At 40.0% G+C, this 19593-nt stretch overlaps 1 protein-coding gene across 15 annotated transcripts in view; it reads right to left on the bottom strand.

Moving 5' to 3' along the window:
* LOC113068857 (E3 ubiquitin-protein ligase UBR4) overlaps positions 1 to 19593 on the bottom strand; it is a 46304-nt gene that overhangs the window by 13826 nt on the left and 12885 nt on the right. For 4 of the 15 annotated variants that reach the window (XM_026241723.1, XM_026241726.1, XM_026241724.1 and 1 more), the window contains 41 exons: positions 19465 to 19583; positions 19278 to 19375; positions 19035 to 19192; positions 18746 to 18952; positions 18562 to 18663; positions 18372 to 18472; positions 17903 to 18290; positions 15718 to 15781; positions 15448 to 15639; positions 15291 to 15361; positions 15006 to 15198; positions 14040 to 14273; positions 13783 to 13953; positions 13524 to 13706; positions 13287 to 13445; positions 12998 to 13150; positions 12135 to 12362; positions 11860 to 12017; positions 11568 to 11739; positions 8566 to 8767; positions 8316 to 8479; positions 7999 to 8215; positions 7437 to 7653; positions 7036 to 7068; positions 6638 to 6701; positions 6192 to 6326; positions 5915 to 6089; positions 5692 to 5832; positions 5475 to 5596; positions 5278 to 5389; positions 5046 to 5176; positions 4432 to 4609; positions 4002 to 4106; positions 3036 to 3191; positions 2761 to 2929; positions 2472 to 2676; positions 2269 to 2406; positions 1216 to 1425; positions 982 to 1131; positions 663 to 890; positions 497 to 575 (listed from right to left, as the gene is read on the bottom strand). In XM_026241723.1, the coding sequence (XP_026097508.1) occupies positions 497 to 575; positions 663 to 890; positions 982 to 1131; positions 1216 to 1425; positions 2269 to 2406; positions 2472 to 2676; positions 2761 to 2929; positions 3036 to 3191; positions 4002 to 4106; positions 4432 to 4609; positions 5046 to 5176; positions 5278 to 5389; positions 5475 to 5596; positions 5692 to 5832; positions 5915 to 6089; positions 6192 to 6326; positions 6638 to 6701; positions 7036 to 7068; positions 7437 to 7653; positions 7999 to 8215; positions 8316 to 8479; positions 8566 to 8767; positions 11568 to 11739; positions 11860 to 12017; positions 12135 to 12362; positions 12998 to 13150; positions 13287 to 13445; positions 13524 to 13706; positions 13783 to 13953; positions 14040 to 14273; positions 15006 to 15198; positions 15291 to 15361; positions 15448 to 15639; positions 15718 to 15781; positions 17903 to 18290; positions 18372 to 18472; positions 18562 to 18663; positions 18746 to 18952; positions 19035 to 19192; positions 19278 to 19375; positions 19465 to 19583 (6482 nt within the window). The remainder of the gene's footprint in view (positions 1 to 496; positions 576 to 662; positions 891 to 981; positions 1132 to 1215; positions 1426 to 2268; positions 2407 to 2471; positions 2677 to 2760; positions 2930 to 3035; positions 3192 to 4001; positions 4107 to 4431; positions 4610 to 5045; positions 5177 to 5277; positions 5390 to 5474; positions 5597 to 5691; positions 5833 to 5914; positions 6090 to 6191; positions 6327 to 6637; positions 6702 to 7035; positions 7069 to 7436; positions 7654 to 7998; positions 8216 to 8315; positions 8480 to 8565; positions 8768 to 11567; positions 11740 to 11859; positions 12018 to 12134; positions 12363 to 12997; positions 13151 to 13286; positions 13446 to 13523; positions 13707 to 13782; positions 13954 to 14039; positions 14274 to 15005; positions 15199 to 15290; positions 15362 to 15447; positions 15640 to 15717; positions 15782 to 17902; positions 18291 to 18371; positions 18473 to 18561; positions 18664 to 18745; positions 18953 to 19034; positions 19193 to 19277; positions 19376 to 19464; positions 19584 to 19593) is intronic. The other 11 variants (XM_026241731.1, XM_026241736.1, XM_026241733.1 and 8 more) reach the window with 9 other exon arrangements.

The raw sequence follows: 19593 nt of genomic DNA, 5'->3' as shown, positions 1-19593 counted from the left end.
TGGATAAAAACATCTGCCAAATGCATAAATGTGACCCTGGACAACAAAACCAGGCATAAGGGTACATTTTTCGAAATTGAGAATTATACATCATACATAAATAAGCTTTCCATTGATGTATAGTTTCTTAGGATAGGAACAATATTTGTCCGAGATACAACTATTTGAAAATCTAGAATCTGAGAGTGCAAAAAATAAACATTTTCTAAATATTAAGAAAAATCACCTTCAGAGTTATCCAAATAGTCCAAGTCCTTAGCATTGCATATTACTAATCAAAAATTATGTTTTGATATTTACAGTGGGAAATTTACAAAATATCTTCATGGAACATGATCTTAGCTTAATATATTGATTTTTGACATGAAAGAAAAATTATCATTTTGACCCATACAATGTAATTTTGGCTATTGCTACAAATATACCCATGCTACTTATGACTGGTTTTGTTATCAAGGGTCACAAATGTAAAAAGTAGGACGCCTTGTACACTTACAGTCATCCTTCATGCAGAACTTCTGCCAGTTGATCGTTCTCTGAGTGGCTATTTCAGCACATGCTTTAAGGTGCTCCATCTGTATAAGAGGAAGAAAGTTCATGCTAATCCGAACTCAAAGAAGAGTTAAAAATTCAAAGGGCATCACACAAGCCTGTTTACTCACCAGACTAATGAGAGTGTCATACTGTAGAGCAGAGCCAGATGTCACAGTCACGATTCCTCCTCTCAGGAAGATTCCCTGCTCCTCCAGAAGCTTCTTGATGCCCCGCATGTGGGAGTCGAGCGTGTGGAGATCTCGGAGTTGACGGTACTTCTCTTTGGAGCCACAGATGAACAGCAGGAGCTTCCTCACTTGTCGCCTCACAAACGGTGTCTGCTGGATCATCAGATACTGGAAGATGATTGAAGAAAGTTAATTCATGCTAAATTATTGACTGAAAACTCTTCAGCACAGGCCACAGTGAATTAGGTATGTGCATTACCTCTGACAGGAAATAGAACCAGGAGTGATCGAAGATTGGCGGTTGGATGCGTGGGTTGCCGTCTGCAATTTTCTTGATCTGGTATGGCAGTCGGAGAACCATCTCGGTGAGAAGCTGAGAGTATGCTTCAAACACATCAGCAGCATGGCCCTGAGAAACACACCCAGAATCTAAAGATCATGATTTTTCTTATGCAACACATATACAGCAAGACCTTTAAGACCCAGCCTGTACCTTGACATACTGACGCAGGAAGAAGGGGCTCATGTCTGGGGGTGAGGAGGAAGTGTGGGGTTTTAGGAGCTGACTGGTGGCTGTGGGCTCCTCCTCGCCCTGCTGAGTCTTCCAGAACTCCAGCAGGGATTTGAGCACAAGCAGGCAGTATTCTATCGCTCCCATGCTGAGCAGAGCGGTAGCTGTTGCATTGGAGATGAGAGAAGACGACTGGCGAGAAAACAGAGATGAAACTGAGTTATTTAACAGTTTTCACATTCACTGCTCTTATTATTAGAAATGTACACTTCCTGAAGTAAAACAGTGTCAATTTGAGCTTATGTTCAAGACAGGAAGACACACACACACACACACACACACACACACACACATACATAGGAGAAGAGCCAAATTCCAATCAAACGGCTGCCAGTCAGTGTTGTCAGGGACATTTTAAATTCTGACCATTTTATCAAATGTAAATTATTGTCAGATTATAAACACTCTTATTACATTTCTTAAATGTATACTTCAATAATACATTTCCTAAAAATATCTTATTTCTCAAAGAATAAAAAACACTTAAGGAAGTATAATTTTTTTTTTTAATAAATTAAGGCTTTTATTCAGCAAGGATAAATTAAAATAATGTGGCATTTTTTGCCAATGTTCTATTAACCGAAGGTTCCTATAAAGCATTACTTTTCACTAAAATATTAAGCACCACAACCGTTTTACCATTGATAATAACAATAAGAAATGTTTCTCAAACAGCAAATCAGCATATTAGAATGATTAGAATAGGATTGTGTGACGATAACTGAAAAGCTTTGCAACCACAGGAATATATTCCCTTTTAAAATATATTTAAATAAGAAACGTATTAAATTGTCAAATTTCACAATATTACTATTTTTACTGTGTTTGTTAACATTGTGAGCATAAGAGAGATGGGAAAATCTTGTCGTTTGGAACCAAGTTTATTTCTCAGGATTTGTAGTCCGAAAATAACATTTAAACCTTTAGAACAAAGCCATTTGAGCACTGTATTACCAGACTGAAGCTGTGAGTTACCTCAGAGGAGGATTTGGAGCCAGACTTGGTACGGGACATAAAGACACTGAGGAGCCTCATGATGACCAGGTGCACCTCGTTTATGGAGCTGCGCTCATTCTTCTTTGAAACATCCTGGAAAACGACACAATCCATATTCTGTTTCCACATTAGAAAAAAATGCATACATTTTAGAAAAATGTTCTTTCTTAATGCAGTCTCACCTTCTTATGCATGCTGAGCTCTGCGATGAGCTGGGCCAGAAGGTCATCCAATGCTCCCTTGTCTTTCTCGTCCTCTCCATCCAAATCTGTGGTCAGCATGAGGATGACCTGCATGTAGGGGATAGCCTGAACTCCGCCTACAGTGTGGAGCTGGGGCAGATGCTGCAAGAGACGCTCTAAGAGCATCAAACGCACCATGTGCAACCTGGAGAAAGCAGTGAGACAGTGCATAAAGGGCATTTTATTCGAGTTTATAGTAGGAGAAAAGTGCTCCATCATGTAGACAGACCTGTTGCTGGTGTGGATGTCGCCCTCTGTCTCTCCTTCACCCTCTGATCCGTCTCCTTCATGCTGGGCCGTGGTGGTGCTGATGGCTCCAGTGCTGGAGCTCACGCTGCCCGGCCCTGCAGGGTGTCCTTCAACAGTTGTGTCCCCATAAGCACTGCTACGGCCAGACACTGAAACACACACATCGTTCTGAGTTGCTGAAACTTTCCAAAACAGTCCACTTCAAAATAATTTACATTCAAAAACATCAGACGAACAGTAAAAATCCAGTTTTACCATTGTGTTCTCCTGCAACCGAGTCGATGGCGCTGCCTCCGCTCTCAGAGCCCACGCTGCCCCCGTGCTCGGCGGGAGAGGTGCGCAGCGTGGAGCCGTCTGTGGCCGCTGTGCTCCCCTCATCATCCGAGGCTGGGGCTGAAAGCATAACCAGAGCTGTTACAGGAAAAAAACAGCAGGCTTTGCTAAGGGGGGGTTTCTAAAGGTGCGCACAAATATATACATAGAAAAACAGCCATATTTATGAAAATGATTGTAATTGGAAGGAATAATGGGACATGAAGGGATGACGAGAGCAATGCTGGGTGAGCATGCAGTAAGCAGGGCTGGACAATCTTCCAAAAATATCACCAATTTTATTTTTATTTTTTTACTCAATCATGATCTGAATCACAATCTTCCCAATTTTGAGACGTACTATTGAGAATATCCAGACTAGAACAAGCCTATGGACTGAAGTTAAACATAAATGACCGCATAGTCTTCACTATATGAATTGAATTGATTCTTATTAAAGCTACTAAAGTTATTCAGTCAAGAGCATTGAATGATTTTCTCCTTTGTTTGATTAACAGTAAAGACAGAGACAGCAGCAGGTATTTCAGTAGACTGAGTGCATGGATCTAATATACTGTCGTATTTCTTTCCCAACCGTTTATGTTCACTTGCGATATTGAGATATTTTTTGTATATATTTGACCATTTAAGCGCGCACCTGAAACCTCAAATATACTTTTCTTGTTCATGTTCCGCTCCATTGGAAATCAAAACAAAATGAAAAATCTGACGAATTCAAGACACATGATACAGAAGACATATGGCATAAATTGGCCTGCCACTTTAGCCTTCTAGCAGGAAGTCATTGATGTAGTTTTATTTTTATATTATCACAAGACCACAATATAAAATTGTCAGATTGTCCACCCTGACTGAAAGAGTGTCATGTGGAGAGATGGGTGCAGTTACCTGATGCTGTGGTGTCTGAAAGGGTTCCTGCGTCCAGGGACGAGGAGCTTGGGGCCTGACCAGACAGACCCAGACTCTGTAGGCCCAAAGCACTGCTGCTGCTGCCTGCAGGTACAACATACACTCCACATTAGACAAAGAATGACCATATGCATTACCGGTGAAAGGTTTGGAACGATTACGATTTTTAAGGTTTTTATTTTTTTTGTCTCTAAATGTTCAACAAGGCCACATTGATTTGGTGAATACAGTAAAACAATAATATTATAAAATATGATTACAAAGAACAATTCCCATTTTAATATGTTTAAAAGAAAAAAATCTAGTGATGGCAAAACTTTAAAGATCTGCAGAAAACTACATTTTTAAATATATTATAAATATCCATTGTCCATTTCATGATAAAATGTTTCAAAGTTTCAATGGTGACCTTGGCGATCTTGTTGCAGACTGAGAGCTATAGCCAGCTCCACCATGGTCTCATCATCAGCGTCTGGGGGGATGTCCAGCATGGGTGGGAAGCCCTCCGCCCCTGCTAGCAAAGCTTCAAGAGGAGAGGGGTTTCCATTGTTCACATTCTCAGCCGTCTCCAGGACCATAGACTCAGACTGCAGATCAAACACAGAGAGGAGAGGATTACATAACAACCGCCTTCTTTACACACAGTAGTTTAGACAAAGACTTATTTTAAAGCAACTACCTCTATCTCAAATACTTCATTACAGTGTTCAAAACAAATGATTTGGAAACTTTTTTGGGGACTGGCTCTTAAAAGCATGAATTATACTTTTTAGTGTTCTCAGTTTACTTGATGTAACCATTTGGGCAAAGTTAGTCGATTGAAGTTGTTTTATTCCTGATTAATTGTGCACATTCAGGAATTTGAAAAACGTCCTATTATATAACTATATGACATTGCAAAATGTAAAAATTATCATTATTACACACACACACACACACACACACACACACACACACACACACACACACATATATATATATATATATACACACACACACACTCATAGTGGTTGCCAAACTCACCACCATCTCAAAGTCTCCGTGGTCCACCTCGTTTTGTTCTTGACTCCCCTGCCTGCCGCTTTCCCCTCCCGTCATGTTGGAGGGCTGCATCTTCTCATCAGCATCATCATCATCGTCATCATCTTTATCTCCTAGGATATGAAAGCACAGAAATGCATTATTTTTGGGGCTGATTTGTTGTGAGGTGTTTGTATGATTCACAAGTCACAAAGCTGAAAGACACGGCTCATACCCATGGGCGTGTTGGACCGCGGAGGAGAAGGCAAGGTCACATGTCTGCGTTTGTTTCTGGGTCTCAAAACTCTGATCAGAGCCTGTTTGCAAGCAAAGCTCACGGAGATGTCCTGTAGATGAGAAAGATGTAAGAATTGCAATATTAATTGATCTCAATGAATGGATTATGGAGAAGAAGCACAACAGAACACGTACAGGGCAGAGCAGCATCTGCATGTAAATTTTAGATGCCACATTGATGTAATCCAGCTCACAGGTGCTGTAACCGTGGATGATATCAACCAGAGCATTGACTGTGGCTTCAATGTGAGTTAGACCTAAATAAAAAAAAAAGAGGTGTCAGAATCCTTAAATAATAAATCAATGAACTCCTGGTGTGCCTCAAATCAATAAACACTGTGTGACTATGTACCTGGCAAACAGGCGGGAGCCAAAAAAGCATTCTTGGGTTTGAGAGCATGAAGCTTCCAGAAGTTAGTGACCAGCTGCATGATGAAGCTACAACTCTCCGTATCAGCTTGCTTCGGTCCATCCTTCCCATCATCACCTACATCTGAAGAGAAGAAACACTGACTTTATGAAAAGGCACATAAAAGGACATGAAGATGAACGTCTAAGAGATTCAATGGGTGTACCGGTGTCTGACTGAGGAAGTCTGGACTCGGTGAAGTGCACAAGATTGTTAGGTCTCATGATGGCGATGGAGCGGGCTGTGATCACCAGTCTCTGGAACACATCAGGGTCTAGCTCTTTCCCTTCTTTACTGCAGCTGTTCAGACACTGTACTGCGTTGCTAAGCAGAGACTGATCCTAAACACATATTAAGCACCAGTTAGAAAGCTGAGCTTAACGATATGGTGATTCAAGTCTAATACAGGATAAAGTTCTGATCAGTAGCGATCATGTTGGCACCTTGTGGTTGTGGTAGGCTGTGCGGCTGGTGTGCAGACTAGCCAGAAGGCCTTTGGTCTGCTGCTGTACTCCAGCAGGAGTGGGGATGGACAGGAGGAGAGTGGCCAACTCTAGAGCAGCAGCTTTATTTTTCTCCTATAGATTTTAGGTATTGAAAAATCACAAGCAAATGAAAAATGTCAAATCTAAACCATCTGAACACCCACACCAAGCAAAAAGCAGTGCTGGAATCTTGCATTAAAACTATTCAAAATAGTTTGTTAACTGAAATAGAACATAAATGTTATATGTTATATACGTTACTAAAAATAACACTTTTTGTGTATTTGGTGTAAAGCAATGTTAATGTGGTTTAAGGTATGGTTTAAAAATGCATTCTAACTTCGGATCACCTGGTACTGGTATTTTTGATATCCTTAAACGTAAAGCGAACAAGATTTCCTCACCTTTTCATTGGGGGAACCCACAGCAAAGCAGCTCTCTAGAGCTTCCATTGAGTTGACCACCAACCTAGAGATCAAACAACAGTTAGAGAGGGAAAACGGTGCATAACATTAAAATTATAGCAGTCCACACTAACATAATCCAATTCTACATCATTCTTAAAGCACTGCCATATTCAAACCATAACACAATATCAGAGTTAAAAGCATTAAAGTAAATCACAAATGTTGATTACTAATGTCTTTATAAATGCTGTAATTGTCCTGCATGATCTACACCAGAGCAAGCTCAGTCTGACTGCTGTCTCTCGCACATATATATATATATATACACACACACACACACACACACACACAAGCTAACCACCATGCACACAAGCAGAGAAAGGGCGATTACTAACCGGTCCAAGGCTGATAAGGACTCAGTTTCACAACTTTTTTTTTTATTGTTTTAGGGAGCAAAGAAAAAGAAAAATGTGTGAGGATCACAGAAAAGAAACACGTAAAAATGATTTGTATGTCAAACACAGGAAACGCAAGCATGCGAGCACGAGGTCATTATGATGGCAGCCATGCACTGGACACGTCACGCACACCCCCTCCCCCAATCCCTTCTCTCTCCTCTGCTCTTCGTTTCAGTTACGTTAACTGACATCAATTATGGGCACTCTTGAGACAATAATACAGATTAAATGCAGTAAATAAAGTGAAATGAAGAGAGATAGAAGACATTTTCTCTACAGGAAATCATATGAATTAATAGGTTGAAATCAGAGCACCCAGCCGTAGGAGAAAAGTATACCTCTCCAGTACAGTGCCGCTTGTTGTGATGGGGCTGGCGATGTCACTGTCTCCGGTGCCATTGCTCTGGTTTAGGTTGGGGCTGCACACGTTGTTGACTGCAGCTGAGGAGAAGTCCTCGGGGGGCTCGTCTGGCCAGCCGAACTGCTCTTTGGTTTTGCCATAAATCTTAATGGAGTCCAGCATGGTGACACCTGCTGGGTCGACTGAAGCACCAACTGAAACAAAAAAACATCAGAATTATTCATTATAATCACCACTTATGTTAAAAGCCGAAATGTATGGAATTAAATTTTAAAAACAAAAGTCTATATAATTCACTCATATAAATTACATATATAAATATATTAAAAGTGTAAATTATTTTTTTAAACTTATGACACACACTTATAATTTTATTTCATTTTATTTCATAATATAATATTCTGAATTAAAAAAAAAATTATTTCATATTTATTTTTTAAACTAATATTATTTAATTAATGTTTCTTTTATTTAATCTACACTTTTCGAATAATGCATGCATTTTTCTTTTCTTTTTGTTTTGTCTGATGGGCTCTTACTGAAAATGGAGAGCTTCTTGTCTGCCTGAAGTGCTTCCTCGCGGGTGAAAGGGAAGTCAAACCAGCGGGAACGTGTCAGGTTGAGCTGCATGGTGCGCCCAAAGATTTCAATGTAAGAAGGAGCACGCTCAATGGCCTGAGTGCCCACCTGTACCCTCATTCCAGTCATCACCATTGAGTTGTTATTGTTCACCACTTCCACTGTGAAACCTCCAGGCTGTTGACAGGAACCAACATGAATGACTCAAAGTGAGAATGTCTTTGACCCATTAATGATCATTTCTAAATTATACTGTAGCTGGAATCACACTTGTTACCTTGGTGTTAGCCACATACATCCCTGTAGAATTCAGACGGTGTTTTATCTGTTGTCCGTTGTAGACCTGCAGCAGGTCATTGCCTCCAAACTCCACCTCTGTCAGCTGCTGATTGTGCTCGAAGAAGTCCACAGGGAAACTAACTTGGCTGGATGTGCGTGTGGCTGATGAAGAAACACAAAATGCAACATAAATCTCTCTAAACATCACTAAACAATGTGATTAGTCAGAGCAAATGTGGGTGACTCACTGGCTGTGGCTGTCTTGCGTTTGCGGACGGGTTTCATGATGCTGATCACACTGCTAGGCTGAAGGGAGGGCTGGAGCCAATAGGACGTGTTCTCCACGTTGGCCATGTATATACGGAGACTGCCATCTTCACACAGCAGTATCATGGTGGTGCGCTGCTGCTCATTGCTTGCTGTGTGACGGATTGCAACCATGTCCTGAATCTTAGGGGAAGAGAGAGAGAATCGATTATCGTGTTTGCACTATTAGGATTTGTTGTACACAAAAGTTTGCCCATTCCAGCCTCTTTTACCCTGGTATTGGTACTAAATCTGGTTGGGTGATTTTAATGCAGGGGTTAAAGCAAAAAAATAAAAATACAATTCCTAAACCTGACTTTTTTTTCTGGGGGCGGGGCAGCACATGCAAAGTAGTGCCTGCGGCAACCTAAACATTTGAAAGGATACTATGGCAAAGCTATTGCTTTCTTTATTCAAACTGATTTTATTTTTATGAATATATGGTTGACCTGAAGAATGAAAGCGGTTTCATACACTTGGAAAATTAAGAGCTATATCACTGCTTATCAACACTATGGGTGTGTCAAAACACTTAGCTCACGAGATGAGACAAAAATACCTGGTTCACTAGAACGTGACAATATTTTAATAAATTTTAAATAAATTTTTAATTACAAATATTTGTCTTTTAATTACAAAAAGTAAAGCAATGCTGTTGTATTTAGAAATATTTTAACTAATCTAGGGCTGTAACTAATGATTATTTTGGTAATCAAGTAATCTACTGATTATTTTGACAACTGAGTAATCTGATATTTTTTTACTAACATGAACAGACCCAAGTGAAAACCAGGCTTTAGTATGACTATTTATATATAAACTAACTATGAGGCAATAATAGTTTGCTCAAATAAAATATCATAACCAAGAAACTAAATAATTGCATTGAACAACACTGTTAAAATACATAATGTAATATGCCTATACATAATATGAACAATCAATTTAAGCACATTATGGATTAAAAAAATACCTGCAGAGGGCACCAACAGCCTGGTTATGTTTCACTTTACAGCGTGATTAAACAAAAGCTGCGTTTACATGGACACTACTAATCAGATCGCAATAGTACTAGAAGCACAATCAGAATAAAAGAGTCACATGTAAACACATCAGTCGGATTGAATTGGCCAGATCAGACTACAATTTCGATCGAATTGTTTAATTTTTTAAGTAACGTTAAGCAGCACAACAGTTCATGTCCTGGTTGAAGTAACTACATTTGACGTATGCTGTTTAAATCAGTATGCGACAGCAGCGGGGAACTCTGTACATTCATGCAGTGTGCACATATCAAAAGAGTAAATCCAATCACAAGCCTGTGACATATAAACGCGCACATCAACCCGATCATTTTATTCAGCATTCATGTAAACACTATGTTAGGATTCATAAATCAGAATGGATTCAATCCGATGGAAGCAAAAAGTGTCCATGTAAACGCACCTAATGTTTAAATCCATTACATTTTTATATTTGGACATGTGCAGAAATGTTCATTTTGAAATAGCGATGTAAAATACAATGGCATATTTAGACATAGGTTGACGTATTCTCCTGTGTTGGCAAAAGTTTATAAATGATTTACGTTACAAATCGAGTGAGATAATGCACACTGTTTTTCCAGATGACGTTAAACAATTCAAATTCACAGAATATACTGAGGAAGAGTTTAGCCCCATGTGCATTCTCACATACAGTGCTGGTAAATTACCAGTAAGTTACCATTAATAGACAATGTGTGAACAGGACCTTTTCAAATATCCCGGTGAATTTGTTCTGGCAATCATATCGTTATTATGGAGATGACATGATTACTCTGAGCTGTTTAATCTGAGCTCCGCTGCTTTATAATTATCTTTTCTATATGCTAAATATGCGCTAGCTGGACATCTTTGATCATTACGCCTCACAGCTTTTTGTCGTGCTTCTCCATTCATCAGGGCTGCAACTCTGCAATTGGATACTATTATGCGCGTCTCATGTTTATAAGAGCAAAACATTCTGATTCAATTCAATTAATTAGTGTGAGCATTAGGGCTGTGCCAAAAAACAAATGCGATTTTCATGCGTATATTGTCAGTAAAACTCCTGTGATTAGTAGTATATCTCCAACATGTGCGTTCAGATCAGGATTGCCAGGTTTTCAAAACAAAACCTGCCCAATTACTTCTCAAAACTAGCACAATCACGTTTCGTTCAGGGCGATAAAATATGTTTTTTTTTGATGGGGTTCCCTCTGTAAAATTAGCATTTTAGGGGCTAAAAATCACGTTATTTTTATTGGGGTCGTTTCGACCCGTGGACATGAAAAACAATCACAGACTTGGCAACACTGGTTGGCCTTTACTACACAGAGCTTTAGTTCACAGAAAATCGGAGGCGATTCTTTGTCGATTTTGAAAGCGATTTTGTATAGCTTGTCGGTGGACAATGGCTCTGTGTAGTAAATGCCGCTCTGCAGTTGTTTATCATGTCCACGGGTTGAAGCGACCCCAATAACGTGATGTTTATTTTTACCCCGGGACGCAATTTTTATAGGGGAACCTCCCAGAAACGCGATTGGGCTTGTTTTGAGAAGCAATTGGGCTGGATTTTTTTGAAGACCTGGCAACCCTGATCTGAACACACATGCTGGAGATGTACTTCTGATCACAGGAGTGCCTTTACTGACGAGGTGCACATGAAAATCGCATGCAATCTTTTGCACAGCCCTAGTGAGCATATGCTAGCCACAGGAAGTGAGCAAAGATATTAGTGCAGCCTCAGAAGCGGTGGGCAGGGGGGGGGAGAAAAATACAAAACAACAGATGTTACATCAAATGATTCACATTTAACACAGAAATCAATCTGTTTTTGTTTTTGTTTTACAATAAAATATTCAAAGCTTCACAATACATATTCTATACTTTCTTAGGACCACTAGGAAATTCTAGGAACTGACCTTAGCTTTTGCAGGCAGGGTTTTGATCTCCTGGATGAGGAACGTGTCTGGTTTTACCATGATGACAAGTGGGATTCCTGTGGTCTGCTGGACACAGCACACCAAGCCTGGGTGGTTCATCACTTCTGACCACTGACAGAGAGCTGGAGATGTCTTACTACCTCCATTAGATCTGCATGTGCAAGAGAACAAACATTAGAGAAAAACAAAACACTTCAGAGAAAGAGTGACACAATCTAATTTTAAGACTGAACTTTTCTATACAAATTTAAAAGAGGAAGAGGAATCCTACCCTTTGACATTAATGGTAAAGAGTCTCCGTGTTTCCATGTTGCTGCAGCTCACTGTGGCGGCGAATGATTTGCCCTGACTGTAGCTGAAGAAGAGCATCTGCAGGACGTGGGAGTAATACACAGAGACTCCGCCTCCAGCCACCTGGCCATTACTGTCCTGTGAAGCAAACACACAACAAACTCGGCACGTGGTCACACTCAATACATTCTGAATCCACTTGGTTAACTAATTGCAGTCTATATGACTATATAGGAAAATATAACATCATAAAACCTTCAGATCCTCGTGGTTGATCTCCAGAACATTGGTGACGTAGAAAGGGCCGTTCTGGGCACTGCTGGACTCATCCATCACCTGAGTGTACATGTAGCCAGCTGAGGACATGATCACGATGATGTTTTTGCTCTCCTCGTTGAACAGGAATGTGGCATCTCTGATCTTTGAACTTGGTAGCAGGAAGTAGTACATGGGGCTCAGGGCATCCACAGATAAGTCATAAATCTGCAAAAAATAGTGATTTAAGGGACATTACTTTTTATAAAACTGATGACACATGGCTATATTGGCAACTTTTTGTCACTTTTGAGGATAAATTTATTTTTATTTGAAATACAGCAAGAAGTATCGTTACACAAAGTTGTTCAAAAGGTTGCAGTTAAGATTTTTTTTTAAAGGAAGCTGATCGACAAGGATTCATTAAATTGATCAAATGTGACAGTAAAGATATTTACAATGTTACAAAGTGTTTCTCCTTCAAATAAATGCTGCTAATCTGAACTTTCTATTCATCACAAAATAAAAATCTATCAAATTTTCTACAAAGGTATTGTTTACCCAAAAAAATTAAATAAAAAACCTATTGTCAACATTGATAAGAAATGTTTCTTGAGCACTAAATAGTCATATTAGAATGATTTCTGAGGAATAATGTGAAACTGAAAAGGGAAGCCCACTGAAAATTCAGCCTTGCCATCACAAAATATTTTTTAAAACATTCTAAAACTGAAAATGTAAGAATAAAGATGTTTAATTTTTATTTTTATTTTTTATGATTACTGGCCAAATTTTGGTTAGCTTCGTTAATGAAGAACTTGAAATAAATGATGAGCTGTTCCATAACAAGTACAATTACTCACCTTGACAAAATCAGCAGTGATGATAGCCAATTCAGTCTGTGATCCAGGAAGCCATATGGCCTTGATGATGAAGTTTCCAGTGGCAAGCTGAGGATGCAGGACTAAGTGATCTGAGACAGAGCCTGTGCTGCTGAATGTCAGAACGTGGCAGTCCTGTAGATGTGATGCAGAGAAACAAGACTAAAGTCAGCGGGAAACAAACCTGTGATATAATTCCTAAATCTCCCTGTGAAATGATTCAGTGGAAACTGTGAAATAATTCCTTCATAGTTTTGTCAGCGCTTGTTACCTTGAGTCCACACACTGCCAGATAGTCCTCATTACAGGGGTTTCCTGTGAGACTAAGCACTGTGAAGGGGACAGGAGCTGAAGCCAGGCGAGTCAGAGTCAGTTTCCTCTTACTGGAGTCAGCCTGCTTCAACAGCGCAGACAACTGCAGAACTGTGATCTGCAAAAAACACAGCCAGCCTCCATGTAGTCACAATTAAAAATGAAGTCGTGAAGACACAAACTGGTGTTACCTTACCTTGCCCTTCTCATGGCTGACAGCGAGGTGTTGTCTGCGTCCGTGAGGGGACGACAGCACACACATGGCCACCCGACGCAGCACATGGGCACTGATGAGCTGGCGGATAGTCTGTCCTTGATCTCCACTGTAGTTCATCCTGACGTTCTCAAATGCACCCTCTTGTGAGCCCAGTGTGGGAACCTGGAGGATAAAATCACGGTTCGTGTCAAGTATCGATGTGTGTGTTAGAATTAGTCTTCAGGTGTTTGGTTCATACCATGAGCTGATCTGTCATCTCAACCGTCTTGTCTTGAGTGTGTAATTCATTGAGAGCGTGCTGAGCCCGGCTGCTGCTGCCCACAGCTGATGCCTGCTGGAAATTGGTCTGGATGGCGTCCATTAGGAAAATGAGCAACTCCAGCACCAGGGCTGCTGTGGAGGAGCTCGCCTGCGAAAATTAATGATTGCACTGAGTCAAATGCGCTTCTAATATCAAAACAGATTTAGAGAACGAAGAGAAAAAAATTATCATACCACTTGGATGACCAGATCCTCTCTGCAGCCCTCAATGTTTTTACACACGCTGCTCTTCTTAGGTTTGTCTTGGTCGCTGCTTTTGCCATCACAGATGGTGACTTTACCCTTGTCCGCGGACGAGGAGCTCTGGTGACGGATGGCGCTCTCTGGCATGCGCAGCTCACTCTGGAACGCCGAGGACTCCTTCATGGTGGAGCTCATTCCACTGCTGGGACTTCTTTTCACTAGAGCCTGTAAAATAAAGATACAGACCCAAGATCAGGGATGTGGGATGCATTTCGTTACTCAGACTTAATTACAAAGGATGTTTATGCCAGGAGGGGGAACCACAGGGAAGAGGGGATCAAATTTGTGTTACATGCTTTGTGTTTCCATCAAGGAGACATGCATGAGTGGATATGGCTTAAATGTTGAAATGACCATCTGAAAATCTTTTTAATTAGAAAATTAAGCAAAAAAGGAAATACTATATTGAAGATTAAAGGAACGGTTCACCCAAACATTAAAATGGTTACATTATTTACTCAGCCTCATGGACTTCGAATAGGATTTTCTCAAATAATTTTTTAGTTACATTTTCAAGTTGACTAGTTAAAAATTGAGAATCGGCAAAATGTTAAGATGAAAAAAAAATAATAATAATAATTTAGATCTTTTTTTTTTTCCATTTCAGCCCTAGCCGTAGAGTTTGTAATATTATATTTTTTGATTTCTGAAGAATTTCAGCAGGTTGGCCAGGCCACAAATAATTTGACCCCCCACCGTTTTTTGGGGATGGGGGTGAACTATTCCTTTAACAACAGTGAAATGGACTGGATTTATCTGAAGTAATATACTACCAAACTTACTTAATTATCAAAAAAAAAAATCAAAAGATGAAATGTTGCAAACCCTGATGAATTGAGGGAGGTCTGAAATGAGCTAATGGCAGTCAATAATAAATGATTTGCAAGCCAAAGTTACCGCAGTTGCTCTTTTCCCATGATGACCTGAAGTATTCGGTCTCACCTGGCAGCTGCCATCCTCCTTGGCCCCGCAGTCACAGAAGAAAGAGCCGTATTTGGCATAGGAGATCTCATGGTCTTTGTGACAGACCTTGGCACACACTGTGCACACACCTACCCCATCCACCATCTTACAGGTGTGACAGTGATACCTGTATGAGGAAGAGCAGGAGATTAAAGACCCACAGCACAGCTTCCGAACGCTTCTGTTGCATAGCAAAGGAATGCCGAGTTGGTCCATTACCAGTGCTGGTTCATGAACTCCTTTTGTGTGATGGTGAAGGTGCATAGCTTATTGCAGAGTGAATCCTCATCCTAAAACACAAGAAACTCATAGATATGATTGGAAAAAGAGAAGCTAGATTTAAATCTAAGACGCAGTGAGCAGATTGTCTCCTGACCGAATCTTCAGCCTGTGAGTCTTCCTCCTCCACGGCAAGCTCCTCCACCCAGTCAGAGTCAACCTCAATCGCCTTCTCCTCTCCCTCCATCAGAAGCTGGGATGAGCCCTGGCCACTGCTCTGCCTCAAAGCGTTCATCACGTCTGCCAGGTAGGAAATGATGTGGCAGGCACACTCCAGCATGCTGGCATGCTGCAAACAAGAGTGTTCACTTACGTTCCGACACAAATATGTGCAAATGGTTACCTTCAAAATGGACTTAACACCCACCTTGCCTTGTGACACATTGGCTGAAACTTTTTCCACAACATTCTTCTGATACAAGTATTTTTTACTGAAAGAAAAAGATGAAAAGGTCAGGTTTAGATAAAACTGGGAGGTAAAAGACCCAATGAAATCGAGGTAGAGTTTTGGTGGCTTCAGTCTGTGTGTAGTAGTTTTTAGTTCATACTGAGGTCAAAACTTTTATATTCCTTGCCTTTTATTCTCTTCTAGGAATAAAAAGAAAGCACTCGCTTCTAGGGAACATGCACTTGAAAAGCGTGTCTGATAAAATGCTGACATTTAAATGCAAGTATATTTGTTCAATTTAAATTGATCTTACACTGAAACGCACCTTATACTTGATTTTAATTTATTTACTATTATTATTTAAATGTAAAATATTTTACATAATATATACTATACATAAAATACATAATTCTGAAATATCTATTTATTAGTAGTAGTATTATTATACATTCACTAGAAATTTAAATATGCATCTATTATAATATTCTACAGACTTTTTAAGACCTTTTAAATACCACCTTATATGAAATTAAAGACCTAAACGTAATGAAAATTCACATTTTCTTACATACATATGTGTAATATTTAATTTGATTAACAAGAGATCAAAATATCATCGCTGTAATAAATTATATTCGTTACTACAATATACAGTGAACTTTTCAAATCAGCAGACAATATTCCATAAAAAAAAAAATCCCAGCAAAAAAACTGCATCACTTAGATTTTTGGTTGAGTAAACAATTTATTCTGAAGCAATGTTTTAAATCAAATGTTTTATCAGTTTTTACATACTTAAATCTGCATATTTTTATTTACCTTTACAAAGGCCTATTTTTAAAGATGTATGCATCATCTTTCATGTCAGATTTTTAAAATTTAGAAATTAATTATACACTTTAGGGTTTGCTACCACTCAGATTAAATTACACTGCAAATAACAATTACAACTGCAAAAATAATGTTATGAGATTAATGTTTTAAAAACATTTCTGATTATACAAACAAGAAATGTTCAGGGGGAAATGCATACTTTTCAACATACTATATTACCAGCAAGTGTGGGTAAGTCAGTTAATGAGGGAGTCATTCATTCAAACGATTCATTCAAAGCGCTGAATCAATCAGTAACAAAACACTGCTAAGAGTTTGGAGAATGTGCAGTACTTCTGCTGTGATTATGGGTATGCAATTTTGAATTATATTTCATCATCATCAAAATTATATTTCAATATTTTCAAATAAAATCAATATCAACAAAATTCATCTTTGCAATGCAGACATAAGCTGCACCTGAAGAGGCATTTAGATGTATTCACACAATATTTAATGCAGGACATGAATGCATTTAACCTGCAGTTACAAATGCATAAATAATGTTTTGATATATCAAACATAAAATATTGAATACTGATATTTTAAATTATTAAAATAATAAAAAGACACTTTAAATGTGAAATTAAAACAGTCAAGAGGTGGAAGCAAGTCACTGTTAAGAGAGCCATTGTGACTGAAATTGATTAAATATTTGAAGTGGTATAAATATACCGTATTTTTTGGACTATAAGTAAGACCCGAGTCAGTTCAAAAATACGTCATGATGAGGAAAAAAAAAACATAAGTCACACTGGACTATTAGTCGGATTTATTTAGAACCAAGAACCAAGAGAAAACATTACCGTCTCCAGCCGCGAGAGGGCGCTCTATGTCTTCAGTGTAGACTACAGGAGCACTGAGCAGCATAGAGCGCCCTCTCGAGGCTGGAGACGGTAATGGTTTCTATTGGTTAATTTCTCTCTGTTCATGTCAAATTAATTTTGATAAATAAGTCGGACCTGACTTTAAGTCGCAGCACCAGCCAAACTATGAAAAAAAGTGTGACTTATAGTTCGGAAAATATGGTACACATTTTCAACCCCCATGTCTTGAATTTGTGATCATTCTGAATGTATTTTAATAGACTGAATCAAGCAGTGTAAGAGTGCACTGCAAATGCGCACACACTCTGGACTTCATGTGATGCGTGCACTTTGAAGGTGTTTATGCGCCATAAGAATATTCAGCAAAATAGCTGTAATGGTGTTACTTAACTATATCATGTTATGAATAAACAAAATATTTGAATTTTTTTTCCTGTGTTTTATTTTTTATCCAAGTCACTTACCATCTAATGAGCCAGTCAATGGCAGCTCTGTGTAGCTGTAGATGTCCTGCTCCTTGTCCTGCACTGGCTAGAGTGGCCATGATGACCATGAGCTCAGGGAATCCTGCCCCATCCCCGCTGGCCAGCATCTCTGTAGCCATGGGTATGAGAGTGCTCAGAAGCACAGTGCAGACGCCCTCACCCACCTGGCTGTTATCACGGACAATGTAGGAGGTGAGGAGTTGCAGTAGCTGCCTGTTCTCTTGCACTGTGTCCAGCTGGTCTGAATCTTTAGGAGGGGAGGCTGTCATGCGTTTCAGCCAGGCCTGCAGCCTCGTGGGCTCCACACAAGCCAGCTGGGCTAGCGAGCCACACAGGCACAGAAGGCTGGGATTGGGGCTCTTTTCGGCTGAGGGATGAACACAGATGGGACGTGTGAGAGGGGGAAATCAAACGGCACATTTCTAGGAGACGTTGCATGGCTACTTACTGAGCTGGAACAGTTTGGTGAAGAATTTCAGAACCCGGTTACAAAACTTTGCAGATAGGTTCTCATTGGCAGTGGCCATCATGATCTGCACCAATTCTCCGCTACAAGAAAAGGGAGGTAAACTATGTGTTAAATTGATGCAAAATGCTTCTAGAGATTTCTAAAGAAATATCATTCAGCCAAGAGCTACCTGAAAGAGAAGAACTCCTCCATTGCTTTGCGGACCTGACTGCTTTCCAGCTGTTTCTCCAAGTACTGTAGACACTCTTCAAGAACAGACTCATCCAGACCACTAATTGGAAACAGAACCATATTAATCTAGGATTCCTTCAGACTGCAGTTCAGGACTTTGCTTAAAAGTCATATGGTCCCACCTGTTGGGGTCGGAATGATTGGCGATGATGTTGTAGCAGCCTGTGACGAGGCGCTCGTAGACGAGAGCCAGGAAAGCGTCTGATTCAGCAGGACCCAGGATCCTCTCCAGCGAAGTGCTGCTGATCTCTGCCACGCTCTCGGTACTGCTCTCCAGCAGGAGGGGCAGCAGCGTGCGGACCACCTGTGGACTGTTCAGCTCCTCTGTGCTGCAGCAAAACACAAGTAATCTTTAACATCTGTCAATCTTTTATTCAGCTATGTCGGTTTTATTTGTTGCTCAAGACTTACACAATGAGGTCCCCAGTAAGGCGCACCAGTGAGAGCAGAATGTGTTTGAGTGAGGAGGCTAAGGGCAATGATTGGTTGCTGAGGGTCCCCAGGTGGGCAGCCTGAATGGCACTGATGTAACTCTCCGATGGAATAGTGTCATTGGCAAAGGCGTTTCGCTGTGGACAAAGAACCAATCAGTTTACGGTGAAGTGGTGAGAGAATAAATATTTTCTCAGAGAGCTGAAGGATAAGCATTCTAACCCATGAGCCAAAGTTAGGGAATTCATTGGTGTGAATGTTGTTCCATGTTTCACACAATGTCTGAACAGCTGACGGCAGATTCTGCATCACAGCTTGACCTGAAAGTTAAAACAGAGCCAAAAATTAGATTAGATATTCAAATTCACATAAAAGCCGCTAATATCTTAAATTTATCCAGAATTCTTACCAAGCAAATTGGCTTTACAGCGTGTGGATCCGATGGACAACACTGCAGCATAACCCTGCAGTTTAGCTTCCGTGTGTTTGTTTTCTCCTTCTTCTGGCAGGCTCATCAGCAGGTATGATCTGAGCAAAG

The sequence above is a fragment of the Carassius auratus genome, unplaced genomic scaffold (genome assembly GCF_003368295.1).
Source record: "Carassius auratus strain Wakin unplaced genomic scaffold, ASM336829v1 scaf_tig00000254, whole genome shotgun sequence".
Lineage (NCBI taxonomy): Eukaryota > Metazoa > Chordata > Actinopteri > Cypriniformes > Cyprinidae > Carassius > Carassius auratus.
The sequence above is the reverse complement of the archived record's forward strand: the minus strand, read 5'-3'. Positions and strand labels throughout refer to the sequence as shown.